This window comes from Crocuta crocuta, unplaced genomic scaffold, assembly GCF_008692635.1.
Source record: "Crocuta crocuta isolate KB4526 unplaced genomic scaffold, BGI_CrCroc_1.0 scaffold190, whole genome shotgun sequence".
NCBI classification, from domain to species: domain Eukaryota; kingdom Metazoa; phylum Chordata; class Mammalia; order Carnivora; family Hyaenidae; genus Crocuta; species Crocuta crocuta.
Genome location: NW_027527955.1, coordinates 1,223,968 through 1,251,819, shown reverse-complemented (window position 1 = coordinate 1,251,819; position 27,852 = coordinate 1,223,968). Strand labels below are relative to the sequence as shown.

The window sequence follows — 27,852 nt, the reverse complement described above, 5'->3', positions numbered from 1 at the left end:
ATTATCAATTTTGATTATCTTGTAGATTTAGTTATAGCTTGCCATTTCAACCTCAGATCCTTTCCCCTCCCTTTTTTTTCTTCTACTCTTTTTTGCTTTCTCTTCTCATCTTGAACATAAATATCGATAGTTTTAAAACATAAACATTTCTTTTTTTGTCCCTTTTCTGGGAAAAATGAATTAGCATTAGTAAATCTAGAACTATAACATTAAATGCAAAATATGTTCTTATGTGTTTTGCCATATCCAAGTCATGTTACAGGAAACTACAAGGGTAAAGTAAATTGTAAAAAAGTTTTTTGAGGGTCAAGAATAATTTTTAAACCACTTTTTGTTGTCATAATTAAACTCACAGAAAATTATGTAAAATATATATACACAGCTTAACAGATTTCCTGTAAGGCAGATATTCATTTATCCTTACCCACAATATAAGAATATTATTCACACCTCAAAGGTTCTTCTGATTCCTTTTCCTAGTAACAATTCTCTGGTAATTACTTCCTTTCCTTTAATGCATCTCACTATTTTTTTTATTGCATCTTTTTTTCTAAAACATCTTTTGCCTAACACCATGGTTTAATGGTTTTTTCACACTTGACATAAATAAAATACAATGTATATTTATTGTGCTTAGTTTCCGTCACTCAACTTTTTGTTTTGTAAAATACGTCCAAGTTGTTATATCTCTAACAATAATTTGGTATTGATAATAAATTATAAAAATACAATAGGAAGCGTCCTAAAATAACTAAAAAGTGAGAAATATTTTATATTGATTTTTGTAAGTTCTAGTAGTCCACTCAATTCCTCTATAATTCCCAAAACACTCTCTCATTCTCTTTGATTTTGTTATAAGAAGAGGGGGAGATTAACTCCATGGTTCAGTGAATTGGTAGTCTATGTAAAGAAGATATTTTAACATTTTGCTGTGATTTATGGTATCTTTAAACATTTAAAAAATGTTAAAATTTTTGAGAGCCAGTATAAGTTTTTTTTTATCTAAAATGTGTGTGAATGAGGTGTATCTTTTTGTGTTTATTGGCAAAACATAATTTAGAGTCTGTACTTTGTTACTCTAAAGAATTAAACCCTTTTCTTTTTTGGTAGGAGGAATAAACATGGTGTATCTCGAAAGAAGATTGCTCAGATGTTGGATCGTTATGAATACGAAATGTCCATCTCTATTGTAATGAATTCAGTGGAGCCGGCACACAAAAGCATGCAAAGACCTCCTCCTTCACAGGGGAGACAGAGGTGGGGAGGATCTCTAGGCTCACCTAATAAAGTCTGTGTTACAAATAATCATTAAGTTGGCTATTTTCAGCTAACACGTATGTTACTTGCCCTTGAAAAAAATTAGTGAGCCTACCTTGAAGTTTAAATAGTTTCAAATTAAAAAAAGACTATGTTGCCCCACAAAGGATGTTCCCAGCAAGTTGTTTAAATCCTAAAGTGTAAATAAAAATTATATAAAATGGTTTTTTAAATGTTTTTATAGTTTTTTTGTTGTAATTCCCTTGGTTATTATGAAAATACCTGAGTAGTGTGGGTAGGACTTAGAATGGTTTTTCTACAACTGAATTTTAAACTAATTTTACCTATTTTTTAGATAACGTTTAACAATTTTATAGCTCATACCTAAATCTAACTTTTCATAAAATGTTAGTAATTTTCCTTAACTACCTTTTCTACCTTTAAATACGTAAAAGATACTAACTTTTTATAGGCACCTCAGTTGATTCCCCTGTTCATTACACAGGTAAAATTACTGTTTCTGCAGATTCATCTGTGTGACAAAAATATTTATACGCTAATTAGAGCATATTGCTTAGTTAAATTCTCCATCAAAAGCTATACAACAGTAGTTACGGTCGACCACCTGGGTGGTTTTCTCCACAATATACATATTCATAATATATCATATACATATTCATCCTTCTCAAACCATTCCCCTACCACTTCACACTCCTCAATTCTGGAGTGGATAAATAGGGAAATCACTCTGTATTTAGAAAAAGCTCGTCAGGTTATTCTGATATTAAATCACTTTTCTCTATTTAATTTAGCACTGTATAATTCTAATATTAAAATTTTTTGGACAGGTCCTTAGCATTAATTGTAAGAAGATTTGTCCTGTAGGGTATTTTATTTCTTTTGGTTTTAATTTTTCTATAGACCACTGTATGTTTCACTGGAGAGTTTTCTATGTTAGGTTGTGTTGTGTCACTTTAAAAACTGAGAAGGAATTCATTTCAGAGATTTTGTAATTCTTCCTAGTCTTTGATTTGCTCTTTTTTAGGAAAAAAAACCCCAGCTAATTACATGCTTTTTAAAAAATAATGTTTTGATCCTTCAAATGTTTTACATGATAATATTTCATGGCCCATTAACTGACTCCTAAATCAGTCCATATTGAACCTAATAATCTGCCTTTATATGTTGCTTAAAACCATATGCTGTTCATTTCCACTTTAGTTTAAATGTTATCACACATCTATATATTACTTTTTAAGGAATACTAAGTGCAGGGCTCAAAACTATAGCACTCTCAACAAGGTCTGTTTTACATTGCCTTTAGTGAGATAATATAATTTCTATTTATTTGTACTATTCAATGCTGTTTACATTTGAATATTACCTTGCTCTATTTTGTTTAACACGTGTGTTTGTATGTGTTTGTTCATCTTAACTAAATGTGATACAGTAGGGATATGCTAACCCATGTTTTGTGTGTAAATGTATGTATATACATATACACATTTTCTTCATCCACTATTTTCATGTATTTTTTTATTTAAGAGTAACACTTGGTAAGTTTGGGCTTGCGTTTCCAATTGTTATGTAAGTTGGCACTATTTGAAAATAGTACAGAAGAATTTAATTTGGGGACAGATGAAACATCTGTTTGATATATATACTATGTGTTCCTTTCCTTCTGTCTTTATAAAACTGTTGGGAGGAATAGTACAATGAATCTATAGATTTTGATTAATAGATGCGTAATATCTATTAAGCATATTTCAAGGAAGTAGAAAATTGCCTTTAAAGATACACATTATAAGGAAATACGTTCATGTTAGACAGTTAAATCTGAAATAAATTTTCAGATTTTAAAATGGATCAATTTTATCTTTTAGTACTTCTGAGCACTTTAACAATCATGTAGAGGTCATTAATCATTGCTGATTTTTTTAATTATAAATCCATATTGAGGCAAGGGAATTAAATTCTGAAAGACTTTGAAGGATTTTTTTTTAAGACAAAACTAATTTAATAGTTGCACAAAGCATATTATTAAATCCCGTTCCCAAATTAGCATTTTTGGCTAATTTTTTTATTTTTTGAACAATAATAGAATGACTCATGAATATGCTATAAAAGATACTATAATCACTAGTGTAAGTCATTGCTTGATGTTAAAAATCTATAAAAATATGAAATTTACTAATTAAATATTTTCATCAAAATTTTTTTTCTATTCAGATTTTTTTTTTTATTCAGTTATATTCTTAATGGAATAGCCCTCAGTTGCTATGCCCCAATCTGAGTTGTAGGTCTCTTTTCCAAAGAATAAATGAGGCATTAGTCCTTATATTTAAATATAAGATAAAATACATTTAGTTAAGCAGAATGCAGCTTAACTTGTTTTTTCATAGGCTTGGTGTAAAAATACTTTTCCTTTTTAATAAGCAGATTTATAATTTCTATATGTCATGATCCTCTTAACAAAAATACTTATGTGATAATTATGTTGAACTTCTGGTACTACTTTTTAGGTAGGTAATCTTTATTTTCAGTGTTCACTTTTTCAAAAGAAAATGTTAACTTTTTAATATTTTATGTCTGTTTTAACGTAAGATTGTTTACAAAATATTTGGTTGTATTTTGTTAGTGGAGCGATAGGGTGGATTAAGTGTTTGAAGTTTGCTAGTTTCTTGTCTAATATAGATTGTGGAATTTTCTTGTTTTATGTATAGGTAAGTTTTGAAAGAATTCATGATTTCAAAGGACATGAGATATTTATTTTGACCATATTCAAGTCTTTGTTATTTGCAGAAATACCTGATTTTCTGAGTCAAGTTTTTTAAGTATTTATAAAGAAAATTGCTGGTGTTCTGTTCGGAAAATGTTGAAGAAATGTTGTTAATACATTAGTGCCTTGGCCAGATAGTTTGGTTGTCTTTATTGAAGTTTTATATAGTATTCTAACATGAATACAATTACTGAGAATTCGTTATTAGGGCTGAAGATTTGTGTGTGTGTGTGTTTGTTTTAACATTTGCAACCCATATATCTGAATCATGAAAAAGTATTGTTTACTTTTGTTACAATGACCAGTCAGAATAAGTATTTGGTGGTAGCAGGAAAACGCAGGTTGAGTTAGTGGTTTTTGAAGTTCAATTTTATAGGTTACAATATATAAATAAAATTTTTTTTCACTAAAATTGTTAGCTGTAATTCTTGTGAATTTACAGAGAAAGGTGGGATTATATTAAGGGATTAATGAATGTTTTCTTTGGTGATGGCTTTCTCTTTATTAATTAGAATTGGCATACCAATTTTTTAATTTTTAAAATTAAGGTTACTATTAAAATAATTGGTCCCCCTATATGTATATCAGGTTTTTCCTTAAAATATCCTTAGGATGATAAAAATTACTATTATGTTTGTTGAAATAGTTCTTCAAGGAGGAGTAATTATTTTCTCCTGTGTCTTGTTGATTCCTTTTTTTACATTGCAAAGCAACATTTAAGTTAATTCAGTTCAAACTGCTAAGTATGCTAAGTCTTAAAAAATTTCATTTTTTGCATGGTTTATAAATTGCAGAACAAGCCTTGGGAAGTTTGTAATTAGGAGTTTTGCAAAAACTTGTAATAAAATGGCTATCTAACCTCAGTATCTTTATTTGGGCTACAGTAAAGGGCATAATTTTTGCAATAGAATATACATTTGTAAGATTAATTTTTAATATATCTCCTGTGGAAATTCTTAATACGTTGTCACTGTCGAATTATGCACACAGAAACAAAGGGAAAGAGTAGCACAAATAACTTAGAAAAGAGAGCCTCAAGCTAAGATTGTGTCTGTTTGAAAGTTTTGACTTCTTGATACATTTAATAGTAGTTTATTTTAGTCATTTAGATTAGAAATAAATTTTTTCTCCTTTTTCCCAACAAATTTTGTTTTCTGAATGATAACCCTATCATGTTCCAGGTGTGATTATGGCAGTAATCACATATTATATTTCCCAGTGTAGAACCCATTAACGTCAATAAGCTGTCTTAAGTATGAATAAAATAGATTATATTATTTAGTATGGACACAGGTATAGTTTGACTCCTAGTCTTAGAACTAGGCCCAGTCACATTAGCAAGCATTGTACCTGCTTTGGTGAGTAACTGAAGACTTTATCTGGGCCTGTTGTCCAGTTGTAAATATTTCAGTGTTGTTTTTTTTTTATTGAACTTTTTATAAATTAGTGGGAAGATTGAGAGATTTTTAATGTGACCCAGGGGCTTTTTGCCTCTCAACTTTATTAGTAACTAAAGGAAAAAAAGTAAAAATAATCTTCATTTATGGTTAAAATTGTGTACAAGCTCAGTAGAGTCCATTGAAATACAAAGTTTTACCCCCTGGGGTTGTTCATCTACAACTATTAATTACAGTTGTACAACTTCATACTGTCTCTTCAGTTGTAATTCTGAACTCTTCAGTTTCTTAATATAACAAAATGAAATTGGATTTTGGGATGGGATTGTGGGTTATTCCTCTGCCTTTATTCTTTTTTCTTTTTTCTGTCTTTCTTAATAGTATTAGAAATCATGTTTCTTGTTTCTTTGGTAGTCTTTTCCCCCACATTTTCTGTCCATTTTCTGCTCAGCTATCCTTGGGTAACTTCATAACATTTTTAATGAAGATGATGGGATGGTAAGTGGCTGATAAAAATGGAGGTAACTTTTTCCCTCCTATGTTTTACTGAACTCATTGTTCCTTATGAAACGTACTTAACCATGTTATATTTATAGACCAACAGCTTTGCAGTTGGTTTCCTGACCTTGCTGTTTAGTTAGAACTTAGATATGAAAATCCTTGGAAAGATGTGTAAGTCTAACAATTGTTACTCATGGTTAAGAATCCCATAAACATGGCATAGTATTTGGATGTTTGAATTCGAGAAAAATTATTCTTTAATACTTAAACATCATGATGATAGACTTGTTGGTAAGTAGTAGCTGAGAATTCAGTATTGTAGGATTCACTATTACATCATGATTCTGCAGTCTACCCTTATTAAAGAACTGAGTGATTTTGAAGGAAAGTTGGTATGTATTTTGAGCTTAACCTCTACAAGTAGATGTTCACATTGGGCAGTGCTGCTACAATAAACAGTAGAAATTTAATAGTAACAAGCCTTAATATAATAATGTTCATTTAAGCAGCTGCCATTTATTTAATGCCTGTCAATGCCAGGCTGTATTGTAAATGTGATTAACAAGTCTCCCAAGTTCTCATAACAGTCCTACAAGAGTTTTATAAAGAGGAAACAAAAACTTACAGAGGTTACACAATTCACCCAACGTAATTTCTCTAGGGACGGCTATAACCAGGATGGAAATCTAGGTCAGGCATATTCCTTACTATATTCCATTTTATCTTTTAAACATAACCTTCTTTTTAAAAATTAATATAAATTTAGGTTTCTTTTAAGGTAGGAAAGAAATTCCGGTGAAGAATTGAGTACATCTTTAATGGTACCTTTGAACTTGTAGGATTGAAGGTATGTTGATTTATCAGCAGAAGTAAGTGAAGAAACCTGTAAGTGGCCATTTATTTAGAGTGCTAATTTTAAAAGTCAGGATTGCAAGTAAGATACCATTTAGTATTTGATGTTTTCTATAAGATATACATATAATAACTATGTTTCAGCAACATCTTTGCATTTGAATTTTTACATATGCTGTTGTGTTTTAATGTTTAAAATTTAATTTCTCTTATCAATTAGCCTTTGCAGTGTGTAGTATTCAATAAATGGATTGTTAAATTATGTATCTGTTTGTTTTGCTGATTAATTTTGAGGCAATATTTACCTGAATAGGTCAACACTATGTGTAAGTGGTCTTAATTTATTTTTCTTTAAATATTTGCTTATTACTTAAGTGTGCTATAGTAGTAGATGTTATGGAAATTATATCAGTGTTTTGAATTTCTCAAAAACTAAGCCTTTCTTTCTTTTGAAGTAGCATCTTCTGTGTTGTTTAATTTTCCAAAATTAAAGAACAATAAAAGAGGCAATTACTTAAGTTTACTATATAACTTAGTATATTGAATCAATAGATTCTACAAGAAAAACCTTTTAGAATGAAGACTTCTAACTATTGAGTATTTGTCTTATTTTGTTTTAGTTAACTTAAAAATAGAACTGGATCTTGTTTGGTTTTTCTTAATCCTTAGAGTCGATTGTGATTTACTTATTTTTTATTTTTTCTAAATATGAAATCAGAGGTAGAACTTTTGTTAGAATAAGAAAGACTTTATGAAAAAAGAAAGAGCATTAGTTTCATTAATAGATTAAAATAGTTTTCAGTTCAGGACCTAGAAAGCAGAATATTGTGGAATTGAGGTTATCGGAATATAGTACAATGTAACACTAGCAAAGATGTAGTTAAAATATTTCAATTCAAATGTAAATAAATTGAAGTATGTACAGGAAATGTGATAGGAGGCTGGGACTAGTCATTTTGACTTAATTAAAAATTAATGAGAAAAAACTTTTTTTTTTTTAAATTATAAGGAATGATAGGAAAGAAATTGTTAAGGGTAGACAGATAGGATAATAGTCAAAAGTGGTATTTCTCCTTCCTTATCTTCCCTTTGCTTTTTAAAAACCAGTAGAGCCCAAGCTATGAAGAAAGATGATCTTGTACCCTAAGTGCCATGAAACAGGGTCATCCTTGTCATCTTTGGTCACTACTGAGTTTTTGGATCTTTGTCCTTTAAAAAGAGTCAATAAAGTATTTGTTGAGTATTCTTCCTAAAACAACCTTTTGATATTAAGGATACATTGATCTAAGTAGAGTATTTATAGGGTAGTTTGTAATTTAGGAAACATGGAGATAATTAGTTGATGAGTTAGTTGGGTTTGATGCTTGCTAGGGGCAGAGTGTGCAGACCAGCAGAGAGGAGTGCTCATCCACTTAACTTGTTGTGTTGAGCACCATCAGAGCCTTATGTTTCAGATTTTGTACAAGCAGTCTTTAGATTTGTGATTTGTGATCAAGAAATTAAATCCTAGAATACAGAAAAATAAGGCAACCTTGAGGCTTTTGACTATCCATTTCTTTTAGGGTCATTTGGAGATTATTCTCTGGCGTTTTGCTTTAACACTTTGCAGAATTCCCAAACAATCTGAGAAAAATACTTCAAGTATTTATCCTAAAGTCATTTTTCGGAACCCTTCTTCTGAAGCACTGATCCTAAGTCTAATTTAAAAAAAAAAAAAAAAATCAGGGCCACCTGAATTGGCTCAGTCAGTTAAGCCTCTGACTCTGGATTTTGGCTCAGGTCATGATCTCATAGTGTGAGTTCGAACCCCACATCGGGCTCTGTGCTAACAGTGGGGAGCCTGCTTGGGATTCTGTCTCTCCCTCCCTCTCTGTCCCTCCCCTGCGTGTTCTTTCTCTCTCTCAAAATAAATAAACATTTTTAAAAAAACAAGTGCTTGACCTCATTTCAGTTTGAACACATTTATCTTTATTCAGCAAAAAGAGTAACTGATACTGATACACATCTTCATATAATTTTTTTATTTGAAAACTAATACTGAGTTATTATTTGCCTTCTTCAGGCTAAATCTTAATTTAACTTTTCTTTTTTGGAGTGCCTGAGTGGCTCAGTTGCTTAAGTGTCCAACTTCAGCTCAAGTCATGATCTCGTGGTTCGTGGGTTCAAGCCCCACATCGGTCTTTCTGCTCTCAGCACAGAGCCTGCCTCATATCCTCTGTCATCCCTCCCTGTCCTTCCGCGCCCCCCCCCCAAATAAATAAACATAAAAAGTTTTTCATTTTTTTAGTTGTCCTACTTAGAACACCTTTCAGAATATCTACAGCATGATTTTAGTGGAAAGAACACATTATTGCAAGAGTCGGGCAGTTTGAGTTCTGTTTGCATTCTCTCTCCTGTTTCAGTGGAGAAGGTAACCCTCCAATCTAAGGTAAATAAGTACCCCTGTGTTCTGAATTGCATCTCTTACTACTTTCAGGAATCTATATATGTTGACAATTATTCCTTCTCTCTGTAACTTCAATCTTGCTTGCTTTCTTTAAGTCCACATCAGACATGATCAAGTCTTATCTCTTAATGCCCCTCTTTCTTGACACCATTCCTTTATAGCCAAACTCCTCTAAAGAACTGTGTACACCTATTGTCATGTTTCCTTCAAATCATTTTTTTTGTTTATTCAGAGAGAGAGAGAGACAGCATGTAAGCACGGCAGGGGCAGAGAGAGAATCCCAAAACCACTTCTGTGCTATCAGCATCAGAGCAGGACCAGAGGAGGTGCTCGATCTCATGAACTGAACCACCTAACCTTGACCAGAGCTGAAATCAAGAGTCAGTCGCTTTACCCACTGAGCCACCCAGGCACCTCCTCTCAACTGTTATTGATCTGATTCAGCTCACTCTGTTTTTTAGATTCTTCCTCTACCGTTCTAAATAGATTTTAAGGTTTCCAGAATGTTCCTCTGTTTTTATGAGCCTTTTTCAGTCCTCATATGATGACTCAGCATTTGACTCTTGATTACTTTTTTCTTTAAAATATTTTTCCTTGATGAGGCTTTTGTTCCTATCTCTATGTGTACTTCTCGGTCTCATTTGCTGCCTTTCTTGGATTTTATTTTTCCAAATTCTTTAAGTTTTAGTTCTAGACCACCTTCTGTTCTTATTCTTTGCTTACCCCAGGAGATTTCATCATTTCTTTGTCGGAGACATAGTAGTCTCACTTTTGTTGTTGTTGCCCTGTAAGTTTGTCAACAGAGATTCAAAACAAAAATTAATATAAACTACATCACTGCTTGCTTAAACTCTACATTTTCCCTGACCCTGATTTGCACAACTCTCCCCTTCCCTTATTACATTCTATCTATACTCGTCTTTTTGTCTGTTGTTCAGACATGCAAAGCTCGATTTTGCTTTAAGCACTAACTCTTTTCCTAGAATGCTATCCTACTCTTCTCTGCCTACCATTTTCTCAACATTCAGGTCTAAAGTCAAATGTCACCTTTGCAAAGAGGCCTTCCCCTGACTATTCCAGTCTAATGCAAATAGAGCCATCCCTATCACTCTTTTTTTTTAATTTTTAATTTTTTTTATTTTTTTAAAATGTTTTATTTATTTCTAGGAGAGAGAGAGAGAGAGACAGCGTGAGCAGGGGAGGGTCAGAGAGAGAGGGAGTCACAGACTGAAACAGGCTCCAGGCTCTGAGCTGGCAGTCAGCACAGAGCCCGACGCGGGGCTTGAACCCACGAACCGCGAGATCATGACCTAAGCGAAAGTCGGACGCTTAACCGACTAAGCCACCCAGGCGCCCCCATCCCTATCACTCTTAATACATTGTCCGTTTTATCTTCATCATGGTATTTACTAGTAGTTGAAGTTATCTTACTTAGTACTGATTTGTTGGGGGTCTTCCTGAACAAGAATGTGAGTCCCATGAGAACTTGTTTATTTTGTCCACAACTATATCCACAGAATCTAAACCAGTGCCTGAAAGGAGCTTATTAAATATTGGCTGAAGGATGGTTTGCCCAGTGCTTCTGTTATTAACAGTATTGATCTCCAAGTGTATTTTCTACAGACCTGTCCTTTGAGCTTTAACCTGTTTACTTAACTGCCTACCTGATATTTCTACTTAGAAGCCTGAAAGATTGAGCAGTGATCTTTTCTCCCATCTCTGGATTTCTAGGATTTCCTTGCATAGTGAATGGATCTACCATCCAATTCTGCAAGCCAGAAACTTGGGAGTCTTCTTTAATGCCTCCTTTCCCTCTTCATATTCAATTCATCAATCAGGGTCTGTGGATTTTGCCACTTCAATATCTTTTGATTCTATCTTTCCATTTTTGACTGCCATCTTTCTAGTTTGAATTATCATCTAGTTTGTCTGTTATTGAGACTGGGGTCCCCACATCAATACTTGCTCTGTTCTGCACTGTCTTTTACAGTCTAACCAGACTGAAGTACAATGGACATATGGAAAATGGAGAAGTACTTAAATTATAAGCATACATTATAATTTAAGCATATATATATATATATATACTCACATTTTTACAACATGAACATATCCATGTAACCAGAACTCTGCTCAAGAAATAGAACATTACCAGCACCCACCTTGCCAGAGTGATCTTTATAAAAAGAAATTATAATCACATGTAAAACTTTTCAGATGTTGTTAGTCTGAAGACCCTGGGTGATGTGACCCCTACCTTTTAGCCAATCTCATGTTTATTACTCTTCTTGCTTTCTGTATTGCAGCCTTACTGACCACCTCTCAGTCCCTTGACTGTGCTGTTCAGTTTCCCTTCCTGGAAAGTTCTGTGTGCACACTCCCCTTCCATACTCATCCATCAGATTTGAGCTCTTCAAGGAAGCCATTTTGGACATAGCAGGCTTGGTGAGGTCCAAAATACATGTTATATGTTCTCATGTACTTTTTCTTTATTAATTTGTATGAGTATATCATTGTTTCCACTCATTATTTTTAAGTCTGAGATTTTGAGTCAGACATCGTATCTGTTTTGCTTACCATTACATGGTCATCAGCTAGCACAGTGGCTAGGAAAGAGCGATATTCAGTATTCATACAATGAGTGAATATGAGTAGTCTTCACCCCATTGTGGGATGAATTGTGTCCCCTCAAAGTTAATGTGTTGAAGTCCTTACCCCCAGTACTAGAATGTGACTCTTTGGATACAGGGCCTTTAAAGGTAATTAAGATAAAATGAGATCCTGTGGTTGGGCCCAAATCAAATATGACTGGTGTACTTACAAGAAGAAATTAGGATAAACACACACAAAGGGAAGACCTTGTGAAGACTCAGCCAACCTTAGAAGCCAACAAGAGAGACCTTTGAGGAAAACAATCCTGCTGACACCTTGATCTTGAAATTCTAACCTCCAGAATTGTGAAAAAATTAATTTTTGCTGTTTTAAGCCACCCGAATGTGGTACTTTGTAGAACTGGCAAACTAACAACAGACATTCATACTGAAAAGTGGTATAATGCTTTAACAAATACCTAGAAATACTGAAGTGGCTTTGGAACTAGGTGTGGAAGAGTTTTAAAGAATTTTGAGGTGCGTTTTAGAAAAAGGCAAGGTTGTCTTGGGAGATGGTGGATAGAAATATGGACGTTCAAGGTGATTTTGGTAAGGGCTATGAAAAGAAAGAGCTATTGAGATGGCTTCTTTTGTCTTAGATCTACTTATACGCTCATGAACAGAATGTTGGTAGAAATGTGAAAGATGTTCTGGTGAAGCCTCAGATGGAAATGTTATTGGAGAATGGACAAAAGGCAATCTTGTTAGAATGTGGCAAAGAATTGGCTAAATTGTATTCCAGTGTTTTGTAGAAAATAGAACTTGTATAAAGAACCTGAATATTTAGGTGAGAGTTCTAAGCAAAGTGTTAAGAGCCACAGCCTGGTTTCTCCTTGCTTATAGTAAAATGTGAGAGAGAGAAATTGAGGAAAGAAATGTTAAGCAGAAAGGAACCAAACTTGAAGATGCTTAGTATGAAACCTTAGAAAGTATATGTTCTGGAGACAACATCAAGGTTGTTGCTAAACAACCATTTGCTAAAAAGATTATAGGCATGTGACTTATGGATGCATTAAGTTGTCTGAGCAGAACTATAGATGGAGTTATGCTAGCGGAGACCCTAACAGCTTGGACCAAAAGGGATGAAACAGAATGAAATGAAGGGAGGTGCTCAGACTTCTGGGTTTCCATGAGACCGTCAGTAGAACCAGCTGGCTGTGATCCTTTGTTGTCCTTCTGGCTGTGATCATGTGTTGTCCTTCAAGAACACAGAAGAATGTTCCTCAAGGTGGTTCAGAGGCTGACAGGACTGCCACTGCTACTGTGGGATCAGAGCCCCAAGCCCGAGGACATAGGGCCACCACACTGGTGGGCCTGGAAGGCAGGGCCTCCACCCCAGAGGCCCAGGGGACAATGCATGGAGCCAAAGAAGGGTTATCCTTTAGCCTTAAAATCTCATGGAATTTGCCTTGTTTTTGAACTTGTTTGGGACCCATTACCCCCTCTCTTTCTGATTTTTCCCTTTGGCAATGAGAATGTCTATCCTATGCCTGTCCCACAGTTCTATTTCAAAAGCAGATAACTTACCAAGATTCACAGTTCACAATTGGAGAGGAATTTTACCTCAGAATGAGTCCTAACTCGGGTCTACCCATACCTGATGTAAATGATTTTTAGATGACATACTGGACTTCGAGTTGATGCTGGAATAAGTTTAGACTTTGGGAGCTGTTGGGATGATGTGAATGTATTTTGTGTATGAGAAGGACATGAATTATGGGAGAAGGTAGAGTGTTATTGGCTGCATTATGTTCTCTCAAAATTATATGCTGAACTCCTAATACCCAGTACCTCAGAATGTATTTGGAGATAGGGCCTTTAAAGACGTATTTAAGATAAAATAGGGTCATATAGATGAGTTCTAATTTAATATGACTGGTGTCCTTATAAAAAGAGGCTATTAGGACACAGACACACACAAAGGAAGACTGTATGAAGACACTGAGGGAAGACAGCCATCTGCCAGCCAAGGAGAGAGGCCTTAGAAGAAAACAACCCTGCTGACACTTCATTCTCAGACTCAAAACCTCCAGAATTCTGAGAAAATAAATTTCTGTTGATTAAGCCATCCAGTCTACGGTACTTTTCACAGCCTTACCAAACTAATATCTATTACACTAGCTAGTTGACAGGCATTTGTGAGGCATTTCCTTCTCTCTTTTGCAGTCCTTCGTGTGTAAAATAAGGATATTTGACTGGATCAATGGTTTTTAATTTTTAATTCAAAGCCTTCTTTGGCATGTGTTTCATTAAGAAGTATACGGTGGGTTGCCTGACACTGGAGGTGTTCACAGTATAATTGAGTTCTGTGTTTTAGACTGTTCCTTCCAGGCACCTTAGGGACTGTTGTGAAGGACGGAAACCTCCATTGTAGTAGAGCACAGAATTCCAAATTGCATAATTAGAAGATAAGTTGCAGTTCTGACTGCAGCTTGGGTACGCTACCTAACTTTCTGAAACTTTCCCTTGTAGTTAAATAAGGGCAATACCTTTCCAATCTATAACATAAAGTTATTGGATGGATTAAATGAGATGACTATGTTAGAATTATAACAAATAGCTCTTGTGTTAGCCTTGAGATTCCAGGATTTTGTTTTGCCTTTTGATAATTTCACCTCTTTTGATGTAGGAATAGGCAGAGAAGGAAACATTGATTTAAAAAAAAAATTGTTTTTTAGTGTTTTATTTATTTCTAGGAGAGAGAGAGAGACGGCGTGAGCAGGGGAGGGTTAGAGAGAGAGGGAGTCACAGAACCTGAAACAGGCTCCAGGCTCCGAGCTGGCAGTCAGCACAGAGCCCAACGCGGGGCTCGAACCCACGAACCGCGAGATCATGACCTAAGCGAAAGTCGGACGCTTAACTGACTAAGCCACCCAGGCGCCCCACAAATTGATTTTTTAAAATGTATTTTATTTATTTTGAGTGTGTGTGTGTGTGTGTGTGTGTGTGTGTGTATGAAAGCCAGGGAGGGGCAAAGAGGGAAAGAGAATCCCAAGCAGGCACCACATTCATGTCTGAAGTGGGGCTTGGTCTCCTGACCACAAGATTATGACCTAAACTGATATCAAGAGTTGGAGGCTTAACCATTGAGCCACCCAGGCACCCCCAAACCAATGGATTTTTATACTAGCTAGAAGTGCTGGGAGATAACCAAGAAGGAAAAGGTTGGTGTTTTGGTTATTAAATTTGCTAAAGATACTTATATTCCTCTTTAGCAAAGGCATTTATTTGAGTTAAGCTGTAGAATAGCTCAAAACAATTTATGTAGCTGCATGTGCCTTTTTGTCATACATTTCAGCACTATAGGTTCACTTGTATGGACAGGCATTTGTGAGGCCTGTGATATGATTGAATCAATTTAATATTGTTTCAAACATTAACATCAATGTTTACTGACAAATTTGGTATGATTTGTTTTGTAGAGCAGTACCACACAAACACATTTCTTTAAAAGAAGAAAGAAGGATTTTTTGTTTGTTTGTTTTAATGTTGAGCATAATGAAAGTAGTGAGGCTCTGCCCCCATCTCACCTTGGTCTTCATGGTGACAATTTTCCCCTTCTTTTTCATACATTACGTTCTGTATAATGTTCATGTAATGGTGTAATACAAAGTTACCTATAATTTTGTGAAACAGTTAATTGTACTCCAGGCTTCTGTAAAATGAGTTATTCAAGATGGGAACATCAGTTTGAGTGTATGTCAGCTTTCTATTTTTGTAATACAGTTAGAGCTGTCAGATTCATGACACAAAGGAGAAGAAGGTTTATGTTGGAAGGTTGGAAGCAGTTTGTAATACTTTAAGATGTAATTACTTGTACCTTGGGGTGCTTGGGTGGCTCAGTCCATTAAGCATATGACTCTTGATCTTGGCTCAAGTCATGATCTCATGATTTATGAGATCAAGCCCCTATATCAGCGCAAAACCTGCTTGGGATTCTCTCTCCCTCTCATTCTGCCCATCCCCTGCTCACACTCACTCTAAATAAATAAACTTAAGGAAAAACCACAATTACTAGAACCTCAGTTTATTTTTTTACATGACATAGCATTCTAACTTTTTAATAACATACCTCTTGACTCAGATTATTTTGTACTCTTACAGTGAAGTAGAAGAGATTACTATGTTTAGAAACAATTTGCTTATAGAAAAATGAGGTTTTCTGTAAGTAGAATACATAGCATTCTACAAAGAAAGGAAATCAGAAAAAAAAGCAGTTTTTAATTAGTCTTGAGACTTTCCAAGCAAGATGTCAATAAATTGCTGTGGTATGGAAACAATGTGGAATGTTCAAGACGTGTGTTTTGTTATTTGAACTCTCCCTTTATAGGTTAGATTTGGCTGAGGGCACAGAGCCTCTAGGAGGTCTCCAGAACAGAAGCTCAGGAACACTAAGATTATGCTGAGGAAACATAGTTCAGTTGACAGATATGAAGCAAAGGTATGGTAAACTGGAAAACAAAGAGAGTCTGGAGCCAGAAACTGAAATGGAACAGAGTACAGTGAGCTGCACACAAAGATGTCATGAGTGGTGAAATATGGGAGGCTTTGCTTTACTGGTTGTTAGCTGTATCATTTCTTGGTGGGGAATGGACTGATTTTAAGTTACAGAATTGGACTAGGAGAACAAGGCTTCTTCCTTGAATTGTCTTGCCTACTGCATATCAGAATGCTTTGTTTTTCCTAAGTACATCAGCTGTATCATGACTCTTGGGACAATCTAAGCAAATATGTAGTAGACATACTCAATGCAGTAGGGAAATAGGTGGAAACAGCTTACTGAGGAATGGAATGGTGTTTTCTTATTGGAGGAATGTGTTGGGAAATAAGAATCAGTAGTGAGAAGAGGCAGTAAGATGTTTTCTGCATGAATGTGTAGCAGTGGAGTTACTTCTTTACTGTTCAGTTAATGAGTTGGTAGTGAGTGAAATGTGGAAGACTAGGTTCAGGGGAGTCTTCCTGGAGGAGGTGATGGCTAAGCCTCGTCTAAAAGTGGGGTTTTAGCAAGGGAAAGAGTATAGGAAAAGGGCTTGTAGGCAAAGCAACTGAGTGATTAAAGAGTCAGTAGCAAAAAACTGTAATGTATTTATTCGTGTGTATATTTATTCAACAGTATTTCATGAGTGCCTACTATGTATCAGTCATTGTTCTATGTGATAGAGATATAACAGTGAACAAAATAGACAAATCTTCCCTCCTGGAGTCAGTGTAGGGAGGCAGATTCTACACCAATAAATAAGTACCTAATAGGTCAAATGATAAGTGCTATGGGAAAAATTGAAGCAGCATAAATGGAACAGGGAGGTGGGGTGTAGGGGAATGGGTACCACTTTCCCTGGAGTCCTCAATAAAGACCTAACTGAAGAGGTAACATTTGAGCAAAGACTTGAAGAGTGAATTAACAAAGACAGCAGTGAGGGAAGAGCAATTTAGACCGTGGATCCTGCAAGTGAGGGTCTGGATGAGGTGAGACTGTGCTTCGTGTGGTTAAGGACTCCAGGAGATCCATTTGCATGGAGCCAAGTGATTCCAGGGCAAAGTAGAGAGTCCAAGAGGAAGAAGCAACCAGATAACATGAGCCTTGTAAATTATTGAGGGAACATAGGCCTCTACTCTGAAACTGAGAGTTCTGAGTTATACTCAGAATTTTGAGTTAGACAGGTCATTTCTGGCTACTGTCTTGAGAATCCGTTTTAGGCAAGAGTGGAAGCAGGGCTCTTGCCATAATCTAGATGAGAGATGATTCTGACTTCAACCAGGGGGTAAAGATGGTGCTGAGGATTGTTGAAGCTGAGTTGGCAGGATTTGCTGAGTAGATCAAATAATGGGTATAAGAGAGAAAAAGTTGCGGTTTTCTGGGAAATAATATATTGGAAGAAGAGCACATTTGGAAAGGAAAACAGATATTCAGTTCCAGACATGTTAAGTTTGAGTTGTTGTCTCTGGAAAGCATCTGAATGGAGATGTAAAATATGTACTGTACTCAGGGGAGAGGTCTGGGTTAGAATTTGGGTATGGGTGGGAGAGCAGGTTTTTTCATTGTTGTTGGAACATAAAATTTGGTGTATAGTGTAGTGGGAGATAACTCCAGGCATCAGTTCATCTCAGTCTTTTCCTCATGACACAGAAAACAAAATTTGTAGGATTTACTGGAGTAAGTCCTAGGGCTTGGGAACTCCACCTGGCACAGGCTCCATTCAGTGGTCTTATCTTTCACCCACTTGAGGCATTGCCAAGCACACAGGGAAGTTCTGCTCTAAAGAATCAGATCAAGGGGTCAAATCAAGGAGAACCTGACACAGTGTTAGTGAACTAAGACTTTGTTTTGAAGATAATGGTTATCAACAGAGAAATTTCAGCAAAAGTGTGACATCACTCATTAAAGTGAATTTCTAGAAAAGAAATTCTTATATTCTAGAAAAGAATATAAGTAAAATATTTTATTAAATTCAACAGATATAAAAATCCAGATTGCTATAAAAGTTTTTAAAACTTACTCTCAGTTTCTATACTTGTCTTTTGTGGGCTAGTAGCAAACTGCTCATGGACTGGCATCAGTGTGGATAATACTTTTGAGCAGCAATGTTTGGAATGGAGTATACTTGACAGGCCAGTAATATAAAGAAGGAAGCATCTGTAGACATCTTGCTAGTTAGTTGGAAAGCCACCAAACCTTTTGTTGTGTTTGTTGAATAGGTGGAGAGGTTTGAGGAAGCCTCCTAAGGCAGTAGTTTGACAGAGGCCTAAAACTTGGGGTGGAGCTTACTCTATTGATAAGTACAAGCTGCCATTCTGATAGCATGGTCTCTTCTTGCCCGGCTCGGTGCTGTTGAGGACCCCTCCAGGGTCGTCCTGAACTTGATCAAGCATAGTTTATGTTTAACCATCTCTTGGTTGGTAAAATTTGATTATTTGCTTTAGTTTCAGTGGTGACCAGATGGTTACAAAAGATTTGGATGGAACATGGTAGAGTGACTTTTGTTGTTACCTGGTTTTCCAGATCATGTGGCAAAAAACACCTGGGTTGTTTTATTTATTTATTTTTTTTTTAAATTTTTTTTAATGTTTTATTTATTTCTAGGAGAGAGAGAGAGAGACAGCGTGAGCAGGGGAGGGTCAGAGAGAGAGTCACAGACTGAAACAGGCTCCAGGCTCTGAGCTGGCAGTCAGCACAGAGCCCGACGCGGGGCTCGAACCCACGAACCGCGAGATCATGACCTAAGCGAAAGTCGGACGCTTAACCGATTGAGCCACCCAGGCGCCCCAACACCTGGGTTGTTTTAGATGTCTGATATATAGGTTATAAAAAACTAAAAACTTTGGAGCAAGGAAGCCTCTCTGAATTGACTAAAATTAAAGATGAGTGGAATGATTCTACATAGTTAGTGCATGAAGGCTACCCTTGTCCTCAGAGAGCCACTGTTCCTTTTTTTTTTTTTCCTGTTTTTGTTTTTGTTTTTGTTCCCCTAATAAAAGTACCAGCATTTATCAGAAGAAAATGGGGTCCTCCTGAACCCATGTTTGTTTGTTTTTGGTTTTTTGTTTGTTTGTTTTGTTGTTTCTTTAAAAAGGGCCTTGTTTGTCTGTGGTAAGCACAAGTACACTTCCATTGGTATGGACTCCTCACCACACCCCTCCCTAGCCCTATTCATCCTAACTTGGGCTGACCAGTCAAGTCTTGGGCAAGAATTGTGAGAAGGCGCTATCAGGTCAGAACTTATATTCTTAAGGTAGATGAAAGATTTGAGAGTTCTTACTGATACAAATACACTCTGAGTGAGGGAATCATTGCAAGATGGCTCTTGAATATGCAGTCAGAATTTGGAATTTGGTGACATGTCAGCTAGCTGACCCACCCCTTGGCACAGTCAATGAGTATCTTTATCTTTCTTGCCAGCAGTGGGTATCTGGTATGTCAGAAGGGTGGTGAAAACCCAGAGGGAATATGATTGCATATATGTTTTTGCAGAGGTAATATTCAAATTATTTAATAGTTGGTGTGGTCGGCCAGTTAGCCAGTTTGCACATCTCTCTGACTACATCAGAAAAAATCCTGGGGGAATCAGTGGTGAGTAGTAACAGCCTTTTGGTCAGAGAACCAAAAGGGCACTAGACCTTTGCCGACGGGGTGCTAGTGCTACAGCCACTGGCATCTCATCATCTCATCTCCCACTGTCTTCCAGGCCAGCTCTGGCAGAGGGGATGTGAAGGAACAGGTTCTGGGCCGCTGATTGCTCTGGCGGCTAATGCCAGATCTGTTCTTTGTCAAGACCCACGTGAGTTTCCCCAGGAATGAGTAGGAAAGGCAGGTAAAGCACAGGCGTGCCCTTGGGAGTCCATCCTTGAAGGGAGCCTGTAGCAACGCCTGGGAGACAAGATTTCTGGGGTTTGGAGTTCATGGGCACCAACTGGTCATAATTGAGGCTGGTTAGAGCAGAAACCCATGGGCTGTTTGTAGTGCCAGTCATACTAGTTGGTGGGTCAGTGGGGGCTGCGCTGCAAATTGGAAGGGTCCCAAGGTAACTATATACTAAACGGCACAGAAGAAGTTTAGTATTTTAACCGTGTTGGCCACATTATTTTAGTTCTTTGAGATCTGAGAGTCACGGACTTGCAGTTTTTATTCACATAAGGAAGTTGTGCAGTTTTTTCCAGTTTTCTCCTAGTTCTTTCCTGGAGTAGGTGGTGTCCCAGAGAGAATATGAAATCAAAATGCCTGGTATCAGGCAAATAGCACCTCCTTCACCTTGAGTATTCACTGGAATTGATTAGAATTTGCCTCCCTCACTCTCTTTCCTGTATCCAGGGAGCTGAGTGTGCCTCTCACTTGCACATGTTGAATTAACAGCGTCTCTCTGCTAGTATTAGGGACAAGTCTGAAAACTTGTGTGGGGAGGTGGGAGCAAATGGACTTGGCTGAGATTCTGGTCAGACAGGTGAGTGAGAAAGCTTAGGTGTTGGAGACCACAGCAAAAGCAAGATATTTTGCTCAGGTAAGCCAGGACTGATCAGAAGGGCATTCAAACCAAATTTTTGGAAAGCTTAGAAAACCAGTTTCATAAAGAGATGTCAAAGACCTAGAGCTTTGGAGTCCTAGAAGGGAATGTGAGAAAGGCCATAGAGAGAGGAAGGTCCCAAATCTTCGAAGCAAACAGTATGAAGAATATATGATATCCTTTTCAACCATTTGATACTTAGATGAATTGGGTCTGTATAAGGGTACAAACTCTAAGCAGGTACTGGCAAATGTAGAGATGGTAGTGACATCTTTCTGTATGTGGTTGAAATTTATTAGAAAATTTATAGAATTTATGTAGAAAATGAGACAAATACTACACCCAAACTCTAAAGTATGTCCATAGAAAACAGCCAAGAAAGTACCATTGGTAAGTCATTCAAATGAAAGAGTTGAAGGGGAAAGAGAGTGCTGTGAACACTTGGGTAAGAAACTGAGCAGGGTAGTTTCAAGTACTTTAGAGAGCAGATTGGCTGATTGGGGGTGAGAAGGGTTAAAATACACTGCTTTCTAAGTATAACAAAGCAAGAAAGATAGTACAGTGAATAGAATACTACAATCAAGAAATTAGAATCATTGTTCTCATTATACTACAGTTTTGTGACATTACTGTCCCAGTTCATAACTCAAAAATTGCATATAAATATAATATTCTTTTGTTTTCTTATAAATACTGTGAATATTAATGAAGTGCTATTTATGGTATACTCTGGATTCTGCAAAAAAAAAAAATACTAAACACATTGCTGGCTTCTATTTGGCAGAGTATTTAACATGTTAAGAAATGGTATGTTAGGGCTAAAAGGGATTTACAGGACATCTAGCTAAAAACACATCTTGTTGATGAAGAAATTGAGGTCCAAAGAGGTGAAATAACTCACCACCTAAAATTCAGTAGAAGTATTATGACTAGCATCCAGGACTCCTGGCATCCAGTCATTTCTTTCATAGTAAGTATGTATGGTGAGTAATATTAGCTTGTAGTGTTTAATTTTTTTTAAGTTTAGTTATTTTGAGAGAGACAGAAGTGTGGGTGGAGGAGGGGAAGACAGAAGAGAGAAGGAATCCCAAGCAGGCTCCATGCTGTCAAATGCAGAGCCTGATGCAGGGCGTGATCCCAGGAACCGTGCATGAGATGACCTGTGCTGAAATCAGCTTAACCGACTGAACCACCCAGGCGCCGCAGCTTGTAGTGTTTTAATGGTTCATCAGTAAATGTTGAATGCCCAGAGAAATTCATGAAGATTTTTATGTGAAAGTTGACTTCCTTCATAATTTATGTATTAAAAACAGTATAAAGCATGATTGAAAATAGGCTCAGTTTTGGTCATGTTTTTAACTACATTTAACATTTTAACTAGGAAATGTTGACAAGAGACTTTGTTATCATTTAGGGGTAAGGTGGGGACACGTAGCCAATTCAGCAATGCTTAGCATCCTGAGTTCTTCTGATAGTCATAAGGAAACCAAAAGTTAGGTGATGCTTTGTCAACTATTTTGTTAAATGATTGTAGGGATATTGACTGATGAGAACCACCTAAGGAAGACCAGGGTCGTGTACGAATTTAAAACATGAAGTTACTATACATAGGTAAGGTTTTTGTTACTTTCACACAAGTTAATTCTACTTGTCACAAAGCCACAATTCTACATGTACAACACAGTGGTGCATGAACTAGAGAGGTGAGAACTGATTACAAGGAGTCGAGCTGCTGCCTGGAAGACAGCCAGAATGTGTGATATGAACTATCTCTTAAAAAAGGAAATAGAGGTCTGTGAAGAATACCATTGTCTGACCTTTGTGACCATAGGCTTAGATGATCCCAGATTGAAGTTTTCAGACAGTTTCTCCTTTGGAGCACAGTATTAAAGGGAAAAATAGTCACTGGTGAGGTCCAGGAATGTAGCCAGCCCATCACAAAGATTATGAAATATGGATAATTAATTCCACTGGTACTGTATGTGTTAGCTTCCACTTACATAATATGTCATGAAGAAAAAGGTGAACAACTGTAAGCAGGAAAGTAAAAAACCTACCAGTGTGTCTGAAGCATGCTTTAAAACCATACTCCCTAACTGACATGAGGGAGGGGAAAGCATTGGTTAGTATGCTGTGCAGCTTTCACAAGTGGGGCTGCCCCGTGTGAGCATTTCTTGTGGCAAAAGAGAACTTTGTCACGTGTGACTGCACGTACACAGTGAGGACGGTCATCCCAAGGACGTAGTATGGAAATGAACGGTAGTGCTTGAATTGTCTTCTTGGATATGCAAACTGGGATATAAACTATACATATAGATAATTCAAACATGACCTAAAAATATTCTCGTAAGTGAAGTAAAAGTAACGGTCCTTTTTATTCCTAATCTGCTTCACAGTCTACTTCATAAACAGAGTTAAAATTTTGATGTGCATCCTTTAGGCCCTTTTTGTGTCTATGTTAAATACACACACATGCACACACACGTGCATGTGTATGTACATTATTTGAGGATCTATTGTGTTCCAGATCTTGTTCTAGATGTTCTTTCACTCCAAAACAAATCAGAAATATAAGAACCCTTCACTCGTTCAGGAGTCATTTCCTTATGCACTTTGTTTGGAACATGACTAAAATCTCTAAGGAGTTCTGATTTGCTAAAGGAGATGGCACATGTTCTGTACACCCACGTCCCTATTTTAAAGGCTCTCTAAATGAGGCAATTTGCATTTTTTTTGTACAAAATCCCAATAAGGCTATTTTAATGGTTTACCTACCACAAATATTTCAGCAGTAGCAGGTGGTGGGTAGTTAAAGTTAGGGCCATCTCAGAAAGAATAAGAAATTAGATCTGATAGCCTGAAAACATTTCATGATACAAAAACACTATAAAATGCAGATAGGAGAACTAAAAAAACTGAACTATGTGGGGCCATTTGAAAGAGAGCCAGTAAGTAGTTCCAATATATTTGAAGTTATTTAAGGTGTAACAACAGGTCAGTATAGTAATGGTAACTTATTTGCAGTGACAGCACATAGAAGGCAGGAATTTACATAAACATTTGTTTAAAAACGTCTAGGGTCATCAACCATTTTCCAATGAATAGAATTATTGATGTTTGTCAATTGACCAAGTTGCATATGATTTTTTTTTGAGTGTTAGGAAATAAGGGCTTCAATACACACATCAGTGCTTTCGGTTTGCATAAATGATGGGCTTAAAAATAAACCCCCAATTTTAAGTGCATGAAAATTTAACTCTCTGCTTATGGACCATCCAGTTTTGGAAATTGTTTATTCTTAGATGGGATGATATCTTAACTTCATGTTTGGAAAGATTTAGATGTGTAGTCACTGTATTTATTTTAAAACAACAGCTGTGACTTTTAAATGTGTCAAATATGTTAAGAGCTTGAAAAGTTGTAGCAAATCAGGGCTATCTTAAGCCTGCTTGCCCCTAATGGGATTTACCAAGCAGATTTAAGTTTGTAATTTGAAATGTTATAAATATTCTTTTCAAGGATATTAAACTAATGAATTTTCACTTTAATCATATTAATTTCTGATAAGAAAACAGACATTGAGCCTAAAAATACTTGTAGGATACATGTAGTAAGAATGGTTTTTTAAATTATCTTGGGGGCGTCTGGGTGGCTTTATCAATTAAGAATCTGACTCTTGGTTTCGGTTCAAGTCATGATCTCATGGTTTGTGAGTTTGAGCCCTGTATCAGGCACTGCCCTGACAATGCAGAACCTGCTTAGGATTCTGTCTCTCTCCTTTTCTCTCTGCACCTCTGGTTTCTCTCTCTCAAAATAAGTAAACTTTAAAAAATCACTTTAGAATCTTATCTTGGTGTTTAGGATATTTAAGCATCATTTGAAAGTGCTAAATCCTGAGGCAGTAGGGGTGATGTGCATATGAGATCATGTATGGGCATCACGTATCTCATTTCAGGCCCAGGACAAGAAGTAAAATTAAAAAGCTTCATAATGTATTTTTCTTTTCCTATAATTTTCAGAGTTGTTTACCTTTAGTGTTTAATTTGTTGCTTTTCAAATTGTCAGGGCTTTTGGGAGGGATATGTAAAAATATTTTTTTTACAAAGTAATATTTATTTTTTCCACATTTGCAAAATTCCATAATAAATGGCCATTTCAATTAGGAAGAACTTCTGGTAAAGTAGAATTTATGCAGTTTTTGAATAATAAATTATGACCCTCTGGATTTTTAATTTTATTATTTTCCCTTTTGATTATTGGCTTAGCTACTTTGTAGCCTAAGCTTTCTTTGGTATGACTAGTCTATCAAAATACATTGTTAATAATTTCAAATTGCTACAACTTTTTACTAGAAAAACCTACAGAAGTTTTCTCTCTCTCTGTGTGTGTGTGTGTGTGTGTGTGTGTGTGTGTGTGTGTGTGTGTATTTGGTGGCTGCTTAGTATAAAATGAGCAGGGTTAGCTAGGTAATAATAGTGATGTTGAAATCTATGACTTTGTAGAATTCATCATGAGCATGTAATTTGTCATGATGAATGGGGGAACATCACTGCATAGTGTTTAATAACACAGAATAAATGTCAGAGACCTCTACCATCTACCTGATGTTTGGGAAAATTACTTAAGTTTAAAAGTGGGGTTGTTAATAGTACCTACCTAATAGGGTTTTGTTGTGAAGACTTAAAAAGATAATACATGGGGCGCCTGGTGGCTCAATGGGTTAGGTGGAGGATTTTGGCTCAGGTCATGATCTTGTGGTTCCTGAGTTCAAGTCCCTTGTCAGGTTCTGTGCTGACAGCTCAGAGTCCGGAGCCTGCTTCAGATTCTGTATCTCCCTCTGTCTGCACCTCCCTGCTCACAGTCTGTCTCTAAAGAATAAACATTTTAAGAAGAGTTATTTGAGACCCAAAGAATACAAAAAAAGAAAAATACCCCCTACCCTCTTTGGCTGTAAAATTCCATACCTATGAATTTTCTCTGAGTTTGTTCTGTATTTTCAGGTTCTCAGCCTCTGTCCTAGGGATATAAGCTTCTCTTCAACTGTGAAGGCATTGCTATGTCTCAGTTAAGGCTACTGGAGAAAGTGTTTTCCTACTCTAAACAGGGTGAAAAATGAAGATTTACTCTAATTTAAAAATTAAACATGCATTCCCCATATATTTGTATAAGTCACCAAATAGGCTCGGACAAGAGAAACAGCTCCCACCATTAACCTAGTGGTAAAATTATCATTCACTTAACAGCACCTTCTATGTCACAGGCACTATTCTAGATACTGGGGGTCAGCTGGAAGCATAACAGAAAAAAACTTTACAAGAACTCAAAGAAGACAAATTAACCCTATGTTATGTTAGAAGGTGGTAAGTGCTAAGGAGAGAAATAAAGCAGGATAAAGAGTATCTGGACCTGGGTCAGAGCACATGTATTGGGGGTGAGGGAAGGAGGGAGTGGTTGCAATCTTAAACTTGGGATAGGATAAACTTTACCTGAGAAAGTGACATTTAAGTACCTTAGATTTCCCAGTCTTGGCCTAAACAGTTATTAAATTATAATGATTTTTGAGCAACATAAATCCAAGCCAAGTTTTTTGGTGTTTATTATATGACCACATAACAAAATAAATTATAATTAGCCATACATTTTTCTTAGTGAATAGTGGGTGTCTGCGTAGCAATACTATCAGTGTAAATCATTACTTAGCAATGAAAAGTAACCACAAGTATCATTTAAAAAGAATTAGAATCGCCCAAATATTGGCAATTAAACTAGATTAGTAATAGAAGATGGGAAATGTAATTTATAAAATTGGAGTTAATATGTTAGAATATTGAACTCATTTACCTTGCTAATCATGAATTTTATGCACACAGCAGCATGATCTTGTCAAGGCAAAGTAAAAAGACTTCTGTATTTGAAATAATCCCTATGCAGTAATGAGAATTTATTTGAAAAGGTGTTAGAAGATTTGGAAATTAACTAGTTCCCTTGGGGCATTCAACTTTCAGGAAAACAGTGAATTTTATCCAATATATTTAAAATATATGCTGCTTTATCTCATACATTTTTTTAAACAATTTGAGGATGGACGTAATGAAATCAGTATATTTAAGAATAAGCTGGATGTTAATTTTGAGGATCTTTGAGTTATTACTGGCAATAATAAAATTTAAAGGAAAGAGGAATCTTCAGAACTCCCATTATAGAAACAGGAAAATGGAGTCAGTACACTGTACTGTAGTTCTCATTGGAATTACTCTTGTTCGTGACTAATGAGGATATAAAGAAGTCATTAAGTAGTAAAGAATTTTTTTTTAGAAGATGGGAGTTAACCATAATTTGGGGGTATTATTAATAAGAACTGAATTTGCAAAGACTGTTTTTTGTGTGGGATACATTCATGTTCAGTCAATGCATAATTGTATTTATTATTCTAGGGTAAAGCTTAAGTATTGAAAAAGTTTAAACACTTATCATTTTTATTTGCCTACTTTATTTATTGAAAAAGATCTTAGGGATGCATTTGTGTATTTTTTCTGTTAAAAAAGTAGTACATGCTCAATGTAGGGAGTTCTGGACACAGAAAATCCCAAAGAAATCAATGCCATAATTCACCACCACTGCCATTTTGCAGATTCCTGTGTTTTTAAATATATAAATACAAACATATATATCTTTATTTTAAATTTAAGATATATATATATCTTTATAAATTGTGGGATTTATAATTTTGACAGCTATATAGCATAGTGATTGAGAACATAGACTTTGGAATTAGAGAGACGAGTTTAAGTCTAACTCCACACATTTATTAATTATGTGAACTGGGCAAATTTCTGAGCCTCAGTCTCTATGTGTTAAATGAGGAAGGTAGCTCATAGCTAAGGTTAAGTGAAATTCTATGTACATAACAAATATCTGCCCCATAGCAGGTATAGAGGAAATATGAACCATTATTGCTGTTTTGCAGTATCGG

The 27,852-nt window shown here is 35.9% G+C and overlaps 1 protein-coding gene across 2 annotated transcripts in view; it reads left to right on the top strand.

Moving 5' to 3' along the window:
• The window catches only part of LOC144222046 (NEDD4-binding protein 2-like 2), a 67,844-nt gene that overhangs the window by 19,176 nt on the left and 20,816 nt on the right, over positions 1-27,852 (top strand). The window contains exon 6 of one of the 2 annotated variants that reach the window (XM_077752529.1): positions 1,111-1,257. In XM_077752529.1, the coding sequence (XP_077608655.1) occupies positions 1,111-1,257 (147 nt within the window). Of the gene's footprint in view, positions 1-1,110; positions 1,258-27,852 lie in introns of those variants that run through there. The other variant, XM_077752528.1, reaches the window with a different exon arrangement.